Source organism: Onychomys torridus, chromosome 9 (assembly GCF_903995425.1).
Source record: "Onychomys torridus chromosome 9, mOncTor1.1, whole genome shotgun sequence".
NCBI classification, from domain to species: domain Eukaryota; kingdom Metazoa; phylum Chordata; class Mammalia; order Rodentia; family Cricetidae; genus Onychomys; species Onychomys torridus.
In genome coordinates this window covers 66,643,189-66,657,655 of record NC_050451.1, presented here as the reverse complement: position 1 = coordinate 66,657,655, position 14,467 = coordinate 66,643,189, and the positions used below count along the sequence as shown (strand labels likewise).

The following is a 14,467-nucleotide window of genomic DNA, read 5'->3' as shown; positions in this document are numbered from 1 at the left end:
GGACCGCTCCTTGTGCTCATTGAGGCTACTCTTCGGGTCTGCTCTCCTGGGTGAGTGGCAGCTCTGTCACCTCCACCACACAGAGCCAGTAGCCTGAGAATGGTCTTCAGCTTCTACCCCCAGCTCTTCCCCGCCCTTCATGCTGTGAATTCTGCCTCCTCACAAAACGTTCGAGCAGGACTCTACTTGAAGGATGAATGAATTGTGCTCTTGTGTGTGCCCTTTGGACATTTCAGGTCATTTTTTGTCTGGTTGCTTTTCTAATTGTCTCTCAAATTGTAGGGCAGGCATTTCCCAAAAGAGGCTCCCACTAGTGCTTGCCCACCTGCTTGTGGAATTAGGAGGCCCTCTTGAGGACACAGGGAGCTTATTATCTGAGCACTAGCTACACGCACCCAGGCTGGATCTGGCTTACCCTAGGTGAACTTTTCAAGGTCCCGTGACTTTCATTTCTGTCCCCCAGTGACAGGCACACAGTAATACAACTTAAAAGCACAAATTTAACGAGTGAACAGCCCGTAATCATCCCTGTGTTCTATGTTATGTGTGGTGTCTTGTTAGCATTGCTATTGCTGTGTGAAACACCATGACCTAAAGTTGGGGAGGAAAGGGTTTATTTGGCTTACACTTCCACGGCACAGCTCATCATCTAAGGGAATCAGGACAAACACTCAGACTGAGCCCTCCCCCATCAATCACCAATTAAGACAATGCCTTACAGGCTTGCCAGCATGGTCTTATGAAGACATTTTCTCCATTGAGGCTCCCGCCTTTCAACTGACTCGAGCCTGTGCCAAGCTGACATAAAACTAGTCAGTACACGTGACTAGTTACCCTTGTCAGAAGCAAGCCATGTTGCAAACCCATAAGATTTGTCAGAGTTGCAGGTCTCAAGTGTGTTTTGCTTCCAGAAGGCAGTTTCCTCTCTCTGGTCATGAGCCTCTTAAGGGCCCTCCTCTGGTGGCTTGCATCTTTTCCTTGCCGTCCTGTCTACAGTGGCTGTCCTGACACCTTGGCTGTCCTTATTCCTAGGGCATCGGGAACACTTCTGAGAGACTGTGAAAGCCATCTTTTTCTGAGGAGGTGGGGCTTAGTGCAGTGTAAGGCTAGCTTTCCTGTTGCAGTGGGCAGAGCAGTCACAATGCGCTCCTCTGCTGAGCCCCTGCGTACATAATTTTTTTTTTTTAATGAGTCGCATAGTAGAAGACACTTTAAAGTTGGGCTTTTCATGAAGACTAATGCTGCTGTCATAAGGCTTCTGCATCAAAGCCCAAGGGGACCTTTAACTGTAGTCAAAGCCTCTTCTTCTAAACCATGAAGGTTAAACAATAAAAACTAATTTTCGATTCCCAGAATACCCATTGCCCTTCCAGGGAAAGCATCACTCTGCTTTATGAAAACAAGGGCACGGAGCTCCTCGGCCTCTTGGTGTGGAGAGTACATTAGCAGTTGGAGACGTGTCTCTTCCACTCCTGGAAGAAATGGTACCCAAGTGGCCATCATGGCCAAGGGCTTCACTGGGAACTTTCAAAGACTTTCATGACAATTGCTCAGTGAGCAGGGGGAGGTCCAACCCTTGGGATCAGTGGGGTTAGACACCCTTCTGCCTTTGCCCTCCCCTTTTCTTGCTGGACCCCTTTTGGACTTCCATCCTCCATGGGGATGGTGAGGAGTTGCCTCCATTCTGAGTGCTTCCCCAGTGCTTTTGAGGTGGGGCAGGGCTTTGCCTAAGGAAGCTGGGGTAAGAGACACGTCCCATTGTGTATCTGTTCAGACAGAAAGTCTGCTCTAAAGTTCTCGGCTTGGGAGGTGTCTTTGAGCTGTCACCACTAACTCCTCCTAAAGACCCTGTGCTGTCATCAGGACATCTAATAATATCTCTCTCTGGGAGGTGGGGTGGGGTGGAGTGGGGATGGGGAAGCTAAAATAAGGAATCTAAGTCCTGCCTCAGTAGGGTTGTACAGCACAGTGGTAGTTACTCTCTCTGTGCCTGGAGGTAAGCTGTGCCTAGCTTTGTGGCTAGAGATGAGCTACTGCAAGATTCTGGCTAAGGAGCAGCAGGTATCAAAGGTGCCCGTGAATGTGATGCCAGGTTCTGGCACATAGCACCGTCTGAAGAAGCTCCATATAACCCAGCTCCCTGCACTGCCAGCATCCTTGTGGGAGGAGGTGGTACACAGATGCAGCAGAGGAAGAGCTGCAAAGCCAGACAGGCAGTTCAGTGCCTAGCTACTGTTTTCTCTCCACCTGAAAGACTTGTGATAGCCAGTGTTCTAGTTCCCCTCACCTTAGCAGTTTCTAAGTCTTAAGATGTGGAAGGACAACTGGATGCCTTACAAAACCACAATCTCCTAATCATCTACTTGGTTGCTCTGGCAACCGGCTCCCATCCTCTGAGTTATCTCGTTGGTATAAATAGGCCCCGGGTTGAGAAAGGTTTATGAATAACAAAAGATGTTTCCATCATTTTTGTCATTAAAGAAATCCTAGGTATTTGAGAAGTGTGCCAGGGAATTTTGAACGCAGACCTAACTATTTATTTCTTTACATCTTGCAATATCACAGAGGACCAGTCATGTTGAGCCTCATCAAATGTAGGTCTGTCTTGTTCGTGAAGTCGCCAAGTGATTTCAGGAAGAGGAAGGACATACAAGCTCCCCTTGTATTTAAGATGCCCATTCTAGCAGCCATCAGTTTGAGGCACAAAGACAGGGAGAGGAGGTAGGAAGCAATTGGTGTCTTCCCAAGAAGGAGTATGGTAGCTTAAAGGCAGTAATACCGGGCTGCTGAGGAGGAGATGGGATTTCTGAGGTATTTACCATGTATAGGTCCCCAGGACTTCCCTGCAGGAATGGGAAATGGGCTATTAGTTTTCAGAAACAACCTGAGTGTGGCATTCATGTACTAACCGGCTGATGAATGCACTATTCTTGTAACTAGGTCGGAGAAGAATTACATGAAGGGTATCATTAAGATGTTAAAATGAGTGCATTACATATGTTAACAAGTGTATGAACCCTGTATTATATCTGGCAAGCGGGGTGTTAAATCCTTGTTCAACCAGCCAGATGTCCCCGCAGCTGCTGTGGTATTGCGGAGGGAGGCAGCCACCTGAGGCCCTTGCTACAGACTGGTGCCAAAAGTGTCTGGAGCATCTGGCTGTACAAATTGCTTCTTCTGTGATTTGATTGACAGGTACCCTATGGATCACATGATTAATATCACAGCATGGGTAGGATTTCAGACTGATAGATCCAGACTCTAGCAACTTGACCCATGGAACCTATTCAGCTGGGAATGCCCTCAGTTGGAATATATACATAAAATTTAGAAGGATAAAACACAATTGAAGTTAGACAAATTAAGACCAATTTAATCACATATACCCAGGGTCTTGTTTCTAAAAGTTATTCAGCACAGTTTGCAAAGGTGGGCTTAGAAGTTGGATAAATTATGTGGAGCAAAAATCCAATATCCAGTTAAGCACTTTAAAATACAACTCAGAATTTGTATTTATTCTTACACAGTGTAGCCTCCCCTAAGTGGGCCTGACCTCTCAAAATGAGCAGCTTTTCTTTGAGGTTGGCAGGAAAAAAAAAAAATTCCTAAATCATTTAAGAGGCCACGTGGGGGTCTGAAGGGAGCTGGGTCCTAGTAGACTGGATGGTCCCCCATCACACTCCTGGGACCCGCACTTCTTGGACGTCCCATTTAAGAGAAGTTGAATGGAGGCCAGAGTGGAGACCACAGTTACACAATTGATCTTTTGTACGCTTTGTTCCTCCGAGAACAGATTGTGAAATCTAAACATTGTTTCCTATGGCTTAAACTCAGTTGAGATTCAGAGAAAAAAATCAAATCAGTTGTTTCCTGTCTCTGCAAATGCACTCTGACAGAAAAGATGAAAAATTAATGCAATCTATTTCGAAAGATAGCACTCAATGTGAAACTTCGTCATTTCCAGTTTGAAAACCTGAAAGCCTGCCTGTGGCATCCAGGGGGCGTCAATTTGGGAAGTGTCCACTAGGTGGCACTGTGTCAGAAGGTTTCTTTCATTCCCTCACTTGGCTGCAATTTCTTTGGCTGACTCAGTTTTCTCTTTTCTTTCTGTTTTGTTTCCCTTTCTTGTTCTGTTAAAGGAAGTTATTATAATTTATGCCCAAAGTATGTCTATCTAAAAATGGATACATTTTTTGAAAAGACTACTTGTGACCGTAAATAAGTTCATTCAGTCATGAAGTTTCTTATTAACTATAATAGGTAGAGATTCTTGTTGTCCTGGGTCATTTATAGGAACCAAGGGTTTTGTGTGTGTGTGTGTGTGTGTGTGTGTGTGTGTGTGTGTGTGTGTGTGTGTGTGTATGTATGAGTGTGTATGTTTGTGTTTGAATGTGTGTGTGTATGAGTGTTTGTGTGTGTATGAGTATGTCTTTGTATATGTGTGTGTCTGTGTGTGTGTGTATCTATTTGTGTGTCTGTGTGTGTCTCAGGTAGCTATATTCTGGGAAGGCAAGTTGCTGATCTTCTAAGTAAGGGAGTCAGGTAGAAAATTAGGTTCTCTTGAAGATAACTTCGTAGTGGCTCCTTGTCAAGGGAGGGCTTTGCTCAGCTCCACACTCTAGAAACTGTTGAGGCTTCCACTCTAGGACGTTTATTATATGATTATCATACAATTCAAAATGATAATGCAGGGGAAAACTTGGTTGGCTGAAAATGTAAGAAGCTATTTATGTTTTATTTGTGGGATAGAAACATAATTTGTGAGATTATACCTTTGAGTGAACATGTTTCCAAACCACAATTCATGGGGATGTCAGCAATCACATTTCTCAACACCTGCTGGATATCAGAATCTACCGTGGAGTGTCTTTTGAAAAACATCAAGTTGATACGAGACCAGTGGCTCTGAATCGGGCCAGGGCAACCCCAAAGTTTCCATTGCAGCTGCATCCCCCAATGGGATACATCACGTTCTACCTACAAGAAATTTGTGTGAGCACACACACACACACACACACACACACACACACACGCACGCACGCACACTCACACATGCATATGTGAGGGTGCACTTGTGTGTGGGTACGTGTGTACATGTGTGCAGTAGTCAGAGGCCATTGGTGGGTTTTGTTTTTCAGAAGCACCCACCTTGGTTTATTAGTACAGGGTCCCTCATTGGCCTGGAGAATGATGGTCAGGGGAGGTTGGCTGACCACAGAGTTCTGAGAACCTGCTGGTGTGTGCTGGCATTGCCTACTTAGTGCTGGGATTTCAACAGTGCACCAGGATCTAGTATTCCTGGTTCTTTTGTGTCACACACACACACACACACACACACACACACACACACTCATGCACGCACGCGCACACACACACACTGGTTCTGGGGGTCTAACTCAGACCTTCATGGTTGCATGGCAGGCACTGTGCTGTTTGTATCCTTCAGCTAAGAATGTGTTTGTTTGTTTGTTTGTCTTTTTGCAGTCTCAAAGACAACTTAAAATTCTAGACTTAGTGGAATGGTATGTTTATGACTGCCCATAAATAGCAGTTACTTTCGGGCTCAAAAGTTCGGGGTGGAGACATACATGTTACAGTGTTTTGTGTGTGTGACCTGAGGTCACAGATTCATCATATGATCCATTTTGGGGATTGAAACTTCCTTACTGAATTTCTGAGAGAAATTGCAATTCTTGGATACTCTAGCGAAATAACACAAAAGCATTACCTCCTGGGTCTCTAATGAGAGGTCTAATTCATCCTGGGACACGGGCCCTTTTTTCCCCTGACAGCAGGCATTGAAAGTGCTTCTGAGAGGTGCTATTTATTGAATTTTCTTGTAACTAAATGGGTCTGTGGCAGCTCTGACCCAGAAGCCACTGATTAAGCAGACAGGGAAAGTACATTCCCAGTGGAGAGGGAAAAAAAAAAACAAACCGTCCCTGCCCACGTAATCAGGGGCTTCAGTCTGCCGCTTTGGGCCAGGTCTCAACCTCCGAAATAATTCCTCATTTGCTCATGTAGAAATCCTTGCAGAGGGGATTTGTCAGTACCACCCGAGGCTATAGCAGCTGCTTGTCTGTTAGAAATTCAAATGTGAGACTCCAGCACGGGACTCCTGTATCTCGGACTCACTGCAGGATCTTGCAGTTGGTACCTGCCCGTCCTCCTGGAGGTCGGCTCACACCACTCAGTTTTGAGAGTCACTGTGGCCACAATGACATTTTTCTTCACGATGAGGCTGAGTGTGTAGAAAATCAGGGAAGAGATCTGCTCTCCTGACAGTGGAGCAGGTCAGAGCTAGGGGAAAATGAGGGTGTGGCTTTAAGCCGCAGAATGTAACTCTATCTCCAAGATGTCTCTTCTAATCAGGTAAAGATGCAGTATGTATATGTGATATCTATGTGTAAATGTACACAATGAATATAGACACTGTATATATAAATGTATAAAGTTACACACAATGTAAAATGATGTGCCGTGTGTATGTGTGTGTGTGTGTGTGTAGTTATTAAACTATACTATGTATGATTATGTACATATGATTCCATAAAATATACATAGTATATTTTAATTACTACAGATATGCTTATGCATTTATGTATAATTAAATATGCATATAATTCCATATATACATAATCATATATATATGTAGATACACACGTCATCTGCAGTGTGAATGTCAAGTGAACCAAACCAGGAGATTCCACAAATTGGACCATTGAGAATCCTGACACAAGCCTGTGAGACTGGAGGTCAGAAGTGGAGAGGGAAGGAAAGACATCCAAGAGTCACTGCATTGTCCAATGCAAGGCGCCACCACCTGCTTCAGATTCCCTGCAGTGGGCTTCAGGCTTATAGGGGTGTAGGCCAGGACAGAGGCTGACCTGATGTGATTTCTGTGGGTTCCCCAAGAGTTATGAAAAACAGCATAGATTCTTGTCTCCTTTTGGGGGTACTGAGGGTGGAGAGAAGACTAAAGAGGAATCAATGTTATCTCCAGGTAGCTTCTCACTGACAAGAATTGAACTTGGGTTATTTCATCTACTCATTTAATGGTCCATTGTATGGCTGAAAGCCTTCCTGTCCGGATAGGGAAAGCTTTCATGACACTGTTCTGTAAACATCGTGGAGTGGTGGGTGGCCAGCAGGAGTGTTTATCCTAGTAAGGGAAACAGGACACTGTCCCATGTTGATAGCATCCAGGGGTCTGACTTCACTGGGCACTCAGCTAGGTGCTCACCTGCATTATCTCATCCCACCTTCCCAGCCTGCTGCTCTTTAAGCACTGAGATTTGAACCAAGGCAAGGGCTAGAGCTTTGACCTGCTCTACCTTATGGGACATTTCATGTTAGCTAATGTCTGAGTCGGGAGACCATGTAGTCACCTCATAGAGACTTCATTCTGGGGGGCTCAAGTTAAATATGCAATTACCAACACCAATCTACTTGTGATCATTTTCTTCTTGGCCTATGCATCTAGGCTTATTTGCAACAGTATTTTAAATTAAATATTGGCATTCTAAAAGCTCTTAGGCCTTCATATAGTACTTTAAACACACTGTGACTTAAAAAAAAAAATAACCACTGGGATCCAGGCATCATTCTCTTTCTTGTGGATAGAGCCTCTGCTTTATAATAGGAATTCACTACTGAGCTCCATAAAAAGAGGCCCACTGAAAACCAAAGAGAGTCATTCATTTTGTGTATTTGGGACTTTTCTGGCTTACTTTCTTTCCATCTGTGTACCTGCTACAGATTTTTAATTATGCTCAATTATTATGTTTTATAAGTTAATTTGTCTCTCTTGCTTTCTTTTATTGCCCCAAAGGTTTGTGTGGCGGTATATGTGTGCATGTGTGTGTGTGTGTGTGTGTGTGTGTGTGTGTGTGTGTGTGTGCGCGCGCAAGCTGGACTTTTAAAGCATTTCAGGCGTGAATAAAATTCTCTTTTATTTCAGGAATTACAACATATTGTCGGGCCACAGCGATTCACAGGAGTTCCAGGTAATTATGAGTTTGTGTGAGTGTTTGGAGCCCCATACAGTCTGTAGTCTTTAAGCTCACCTGGTTCTCTCATCCCCAGCCATGATGGAAGGTTCATGGTCTGATCTGGTCCAGCGGGGCAAGTCTGAGATTCAGCCTTTTGCTCATCTCACTATTAATGCTGCCAACATCCCATCAGGTAAGTTATATTAACACTCTGCCTAAAAACATATTTCAATTTTTCATTCGTCAGCCTGTGGACATACTCAAGCCTATTCTTAGCCTGTTACTAAAACTTCTGAGTCTTGGACTTCTAAACCAAAAGAAAGAGGCAAACCCTTCAGTTGACCCTTACCTTGTCAATCATGTCATAGTCACATCATCCCTGTATTCATTTTCAGATCATGGAAGTGGGTGTTTATTTTAGGTACCAGTGCCAGTTGGGAACACACATGTCATTATTCACAGTGGCCATCTGTTTTTATTCATGAAGTAGATTAGTTTAGTATCAAACGCATCCCCATTACTGACCTCCTTGGTGGATGATTTCATTCAGGAAGCTAGGGATGTTTCCTTCTGGGAGGACTGTGTGGAGGTTAGCAGATGATAGGAGTCCTCAGGAAGCCAAGATATTCTGTGCCTTCTCCCCATGCTCATCCTCCTACTCCCTGGTAAATATTTGGTTTAATGGGCCAGAGACCTGATTACTTTTGAAAATGAGGACCCAGAGCTCTGTGCCTGAAGCTACCTCAATGCACTAGGTAGGTAGTTATCACATAGTTCCACCGGCTACTCATCACAGGCTAGGCAAAGATTACAAGGATTCCAGTGGACAGTACAGTAGAGTGAGGATTGAATTGTTAACACTACTGTGTCCTACATACTGAATGCCTCCTATGCTTAGGGAGTTCACTGTGCATTCAGGATCTCTCATCCTCCTACAAGGTCGCAATTATCATTTGGATTGTACAGACGGTGAGACTGGGCTTCCCATAGTTTGTCCCTTGCTTAAGGTCACAGTGGTAACAGGATTAGAAGCTGACTTTCCACTCTACTTAATTCCCAGTCCCTGCTCTACACTATCCCAGAGGCAGCCTGCAAGGTACCTGTGGTGGGTTGGCTTTGACAGAAGGAAGTAATACAAGGGTTGTATATATTTTTGTCGGAAGTGGATCAGTTTGGTATCTAATGACAAAGGCCCTAATGTCTGCTTGGGCCTGTGACCTTGTATCCAGTAGTGGGATCTGTGGCTCAGCTACAATAATCATAGAAGTAATGTCCACCTTGTGGGGAAGTGATACATACTATATTTTTGGTAGAAGGGGGCATATTACACTCGGCAGATGTAGTTCACAATTATTATCTGAGCTTGATTAAGTCATTATGTAAATTCCATTTTGTTTTATAAATGACCTAAGGCAGGATTTTTTTTTTTTTAGTTTAAACTTTTTTTGAGTCGTTTAAATAATAAAAGTCCATCTTTTTAATAAATAATTTTGAGTCATTATCCTAGCAGAGACCATAGAGAGAATTGTTTTCTGATTGAAGATATGAAAGGCTTGAAGCCAACCCTAGAGCCGTTAGGAGATTCTCTAGGCTGCCTGTTCTGATCCCCATAGTTCTCTGTCTGTTTGTGCCTGGTGATGGAGCTATGCTAATTTTCTGAGTGGGGAAACTAGTTTGCATGTTCGCAAAAGCAATCAAATTAATACCAATGCATGGGCTGAGTGTGCTGTGAATGTACCCTACATTTATCTTTTCAGTTCACTTTAAATGGCATAGGATAAATATTGCCTGAGACCGTGTGCCAGAGTCAGCTTGGCAACAGCAAGCATGTTTTAGTTATAAAGCTTCCTCTGCAGGCACCTAGAATCTAACCAGTGCCAAAAATCCAGGCAAAATTCCTGCTTATGTGCCGACAGCTATTTGGCTTAGGACGCAGGGAAATGGGCCACTCTATGACTCTGTTTAAGAGAACAGAGTTAGTAGCTCTGGTTGGGCCAACAGCCCCTCTAACCCATTGTTCTCCCAATGCTGGCCAGTATTGAATGATTCAGAGGAAGTTGGCTTTTACTTGCTGTTTTTATTTTGGAGCGCTGTTATGTATTTATTTATACAGAATCTGCTGTATGTGGACTGTTCTGCAGTTTCAAAGTTTCTTGAGTAAAATGTGTTAGGAAATACTTGGGGACGGGGTCAGAATATGGGATTTTCCTTAGGAATCTGTGTAAGTAAAATGTTTGCTGAGGTCCCTGTCCAAGATCTAGCAGCTGGGAGCCCAGCGGAGTGTTGGAGGGGTCAGCCAGGCAGAGTAAGAGGTCCTCAGCATGCCTCATTAGCAATAGAAATCCTGACTGCCAGGGCAGACCTCCACCCTGCCATTTCCCCATCTTTCCCCCACTGTTATCTTTTGGTGAGTCCTTTATTCACACTGGCTTTCTAGTCTTTCTCCTGTGGGCTTCATGAACATCCCACTGAGCTTCAATAACTTTTTTTTCTCACCAACTGTATGCTCCCCTTTCCTCAACTCGTTTTTGACTTGAACCTCCCTAGTTTTTCTGGCTCTTCTGTCTCATCAAGCTGACATCATGGATCTCTGCAGCTTCTGTCGGGCAGTCTCTTGTCACCAATATCAAACCCTACTCTTCACAGCAGGCAGTAACAGAAAGATCCTATTTTATATGCTCACTTCTTATTTTCCGCACCATCAGTGGTAAGCATCCCAAGGGCCCACTACTTGGTAAATGCCTTCATTATGGACAGAGCGAGTCATTCTTCATTTTAGGCAGAGTGAATGTCCACAGGAAGCACCATGTTGGGTCTCTTCCAGTCAGATCACCAGGAAGAATCTGTACTTGAGAACAGGAATGTAGTAAAGCAGAGAATACATTAGAATATAGAAGATGCTTCTCTCACAATGCACTGAACTATGGGAATGGTACTCGATCAGGGTTCATATCTGTTGTCACCACTGTATTGTATTACTTTCTTGCCATCCCTGGCCATATCTCACTCCAAAATGAGTCGGCCCATTCCATAGGAAGAAGAGTCTTCACTTCAGTAATTTAACTTGTCTCTGTTAAGAAAGACGTACATGACAATTGAATAAAATGTAGCACAGGAATTGGGTAAGAAGCTGGGCAATATAGAGTAACTTGAGTTGGGAATATTTTGAATTTCATAAGCTCTGCCCATGGATTAGGTGGCTATCTACCTTCCTGGAGGAGTTCCATGCCAGTGTTTATGATGATGTAGTGAGCAGGCTTTTATAGTCTCATGTTGATCCACTTGAGACTCTAGGGTGGTTTGTATTTGGGACACTTGACTCCAGGCAGAGCTGAGTGGGGGAAAGGATGATTGCTGTCCAGTGCCTGGAGGCTGGTGACTGGCTGTCGCAGCCCTGCTGTGAAGTATGAGAACCCTCTTGTCCTCTGTGGAAACTGGAACCTTGTTTTCTTGATCATTTAGTGATGGGTTGTCCCACTCATGATTGACTACTGCCTCATCCCACCCCCAACCCCACTTTTCCCATCTCCTGTGTGATTTCTGCAGTAGCTTGATTTGGAGGTCCTAAGATCACATCCGAGATACCACAGGCCTTTCTTTGGTTTGTCCTCTGACTCTCTAGGGAAGGATACAGGTGTTCAAGTCTGTCCAGGACTCAGGCTACTGTAGGAAGATAGATAATGTAGGTGGTCTTATTGTTATTGTTATTATTTATACAAAGATCTCCTTGGACCTACCAAACCAGAGAGTTATCAACTTTCATGACATGGAGTCTAGTTCCTGGGGTGGTGGCTTGAGTGTTAGTCCCTGTGCTTATTTCTTTTATTCTTAAAAAATTATTTATGTATATTGTTGTATACCACAATGACATTTTCATTAACGTATATCATGTATATTTGACATTATTCACTTTCCACCACAATCCCAAATAGCACCCCTTCTATTTGCATGGTTGGTGTGTGTGTGTGTATGTGTGTGTGTGTGTGTGTGTGTGTGTGTGTGTGTGTGTGTGTGTGTGTGTGTGTGTGTATGTGTGTGTGTGTATGTGTATGTGTTCTAACTTCCACACACAAGCAAGAACTTGTAATACTTATCTTTTCTGGGTCTCCCTGACTAATTTCCATCATTTACCATCTCAGTACTAGCCAGTTGTAGGCAGCGTGGCACCTAACACATTTTTTTATGCTGTAGAAACAAATTGTTCCCTGCTCCTGTAGTCTGAGACCAGCTATGCCTTGTCTTCCTGACTCCAGAGAGATGGCACTGTGAGTTTGGTGCAACTCTACAAAATCCTTGGAGGAAAGATGTGTTCTTGGGCCTTTCCATGCTTCTGTAAACTCCTACCCTCTGAGTTATCACTTTTTCCAGTAGAATAATTAGGGTCCACATAAGTACACATATTGAGTAATTTGATTTATTATAGAGGAATCCCCAATTTTTAAAGAGCCGGTAATATACATCAAAGACCTGGACTATGAAAAACATTGGGCACATGGCTGATTTACAATGTTCTTTACAACTTCGCCAGAAACAAAAGCATGGAGGTCCCTTGTCACCTCATTTCTTGGACCAGAAAGGGCTGTAGGGGAACTTGGAACTGGGAAGTGATTTTACAGTAATATATGTGAGTGATTACATGAAGTTGAGGAGCCAGGATTTTTTTTTTTTTTTTTGAGCTTCTCTGGGGATAGACACTCAACTATGAGACTCTGGCTAAGGCAGGCATGATAGACAGCGACACAGGTAGAATTGGCCACAGCTTCTGTGACCCAGACTCTCACATCCTTCCATGAACAGAGAGTAAGTTATGTGACAGATGAGTGCTCTTCCTGTGCAAGCTGATTTCTTTCCTATCTGAAGTGACTCTGGCTGAGTCTCCTCTTCAACCTGGCAGGAACTGCTCTCAGTCTTCTCCCTTCTATGTTTCTGGCAAGGTAGCGCCTTCATGGAGTCAGTTTTGATCCCTCTGTGTGGAAATAACTTATTCCCCCCTCCTCTCTCATCCCCATCACAAGTGTATGCACTTCCTCCATGCTTTGCTTCTTTTCTGGACCATGTTGCATTATTGCTTACGTCCTATAGCCTCCTTAAGGGCAGGAATAGAGGACTTTTGCTTTTGTGCCCCCTGTGGTCAAGATAGAAAGCACCAAGTTCTGTTGAATTCACCTATCCCCATACAGAAACTGCATGTCATGGTAAGTTACTGTGTTGGAATAAGGACTATGGTGTTGGCATATAATACCACTTACCAGCCCATGGAAATAACAAGAAGTTTTCTCATCCAAGAAGTGGATTCTAAATCTGTTCCTCTGTCCTCTGTAGGTTCCCATAAAGTCAGTCTGTCCTCTTGGTACCATGATCGGGGCTGGGCCAAGATCTCCAACATGACTTTAAGCAACGGAAAACTAAGGGTGAACCAAGACGGCTTCTATTACCTGTATGCCAACGTTTGCTTTCGGCATCATGAGACATCAGGAGACCTAGCAACAGAGTATCTTCAGCTGATGGTGTACGTCGTTAAAACCAGCATCAAAATCCCAAGTTCTCATAACCTGATGAAAGGAGGAAGCACCAAATACTGGTCAGGGAATTCTGAATTCCACTTTTATTCCATAAGTGTTGGAGGGTTTTTTAAGCTCCGAGCTGGTGAAGAAATCAGCATTCAGGTGTCTAACCCCTCCCTGCTGGATCCAGATCAAGATGCGACCTACTTCGGGGCTTTCAAAGTTCAAGACATAGACTGAAACTCAGTTTGTGGAGCATTAGCATGTATATCCTAGATGTTTGGAAGCATTTTAAACAATGGAAGATGTATATAGGTGTGTAAGACTACTAAGAGGCGTGGCCCACATTGTACAAAATTTACGATCTTCTCTCTTGACCCTGTACAGGTCATGCATATGTAAAGTCAATAGGAGATGTTAGATTCCTGGTGATTATACAAAAGTTGTATAATTTTATAATGAAATCCTAGAATTCAATCAGACTGGAAGAAGTATGGGGATGCTTATGAAAAATGGAAGGGGTCATAGTCTCTGGGTCTAACTCCTGGCTATGTGCCATTAAGAATCTCAAAGTTAAGAGGGTGCCGTTTCATTGCAGACAAATGATAGTTTGAAGGGTTAAGTTCTTTTGAATTGCTGCATCATGCTGGAACCTGCAAATAGGTACTTTTTCTCTAATGAGGAGAGAAACTGTATGTATTTTTATATAATATCTAAAGTTATATTTCAGGTGTAATGTTTTCTGTGCAAAATATTGTAAATTATATTTGTGCTATAGTATTTGATTCAAAAATATTTAAAAATGTCTCACTGTTGGCATATTTAATGTTTTAAATGTACAGACGTATTTAACTGGTGCACTTTGTAATTCCCCTTAGGGAACTTGTGGTTAAGGGGAAGGATACTGTTTCTGGCGACCACACCAAAGTTTATTTCTTCATTCTTTGTAATTTAATAGAGTTTTCAGACTTG

The 14,467-nt window shown here is 43.4% G+C and overlaps 1 protein-coding gene across 1 annotated transcript in view; it reads left to right on the top strand.

The window, feature by feature from the left end:
* Tnfsf11 (TNF superfamily member 11) overlaps positions 1 to 13,735 on the top strand; it is a 29,914-nt gene extending 16,179 nt beyond the window's left edge. Inside the window, exons 3-5 of the mRNA XM_036198665.1 lie at positions 7,961 to 8,006; positions 8,086 to 8,184; positions 13,314 to 13,735. Of these exons, the coding sequence (XP_036054558.1) occupies positions 7,961 to 8,006; positions 8,086 to 8,184; positions 13,314 to 13,735 (567 nt within the window). The remainder of the gene's footprint in view (positions 1 to 7,960; positions 8,007 to 8,085; positions 8,185 to 13,313) is intronic.
* The last annotated feature ends 732 nt before the right edge of the window (positions 13,736 to 14,467 follow it).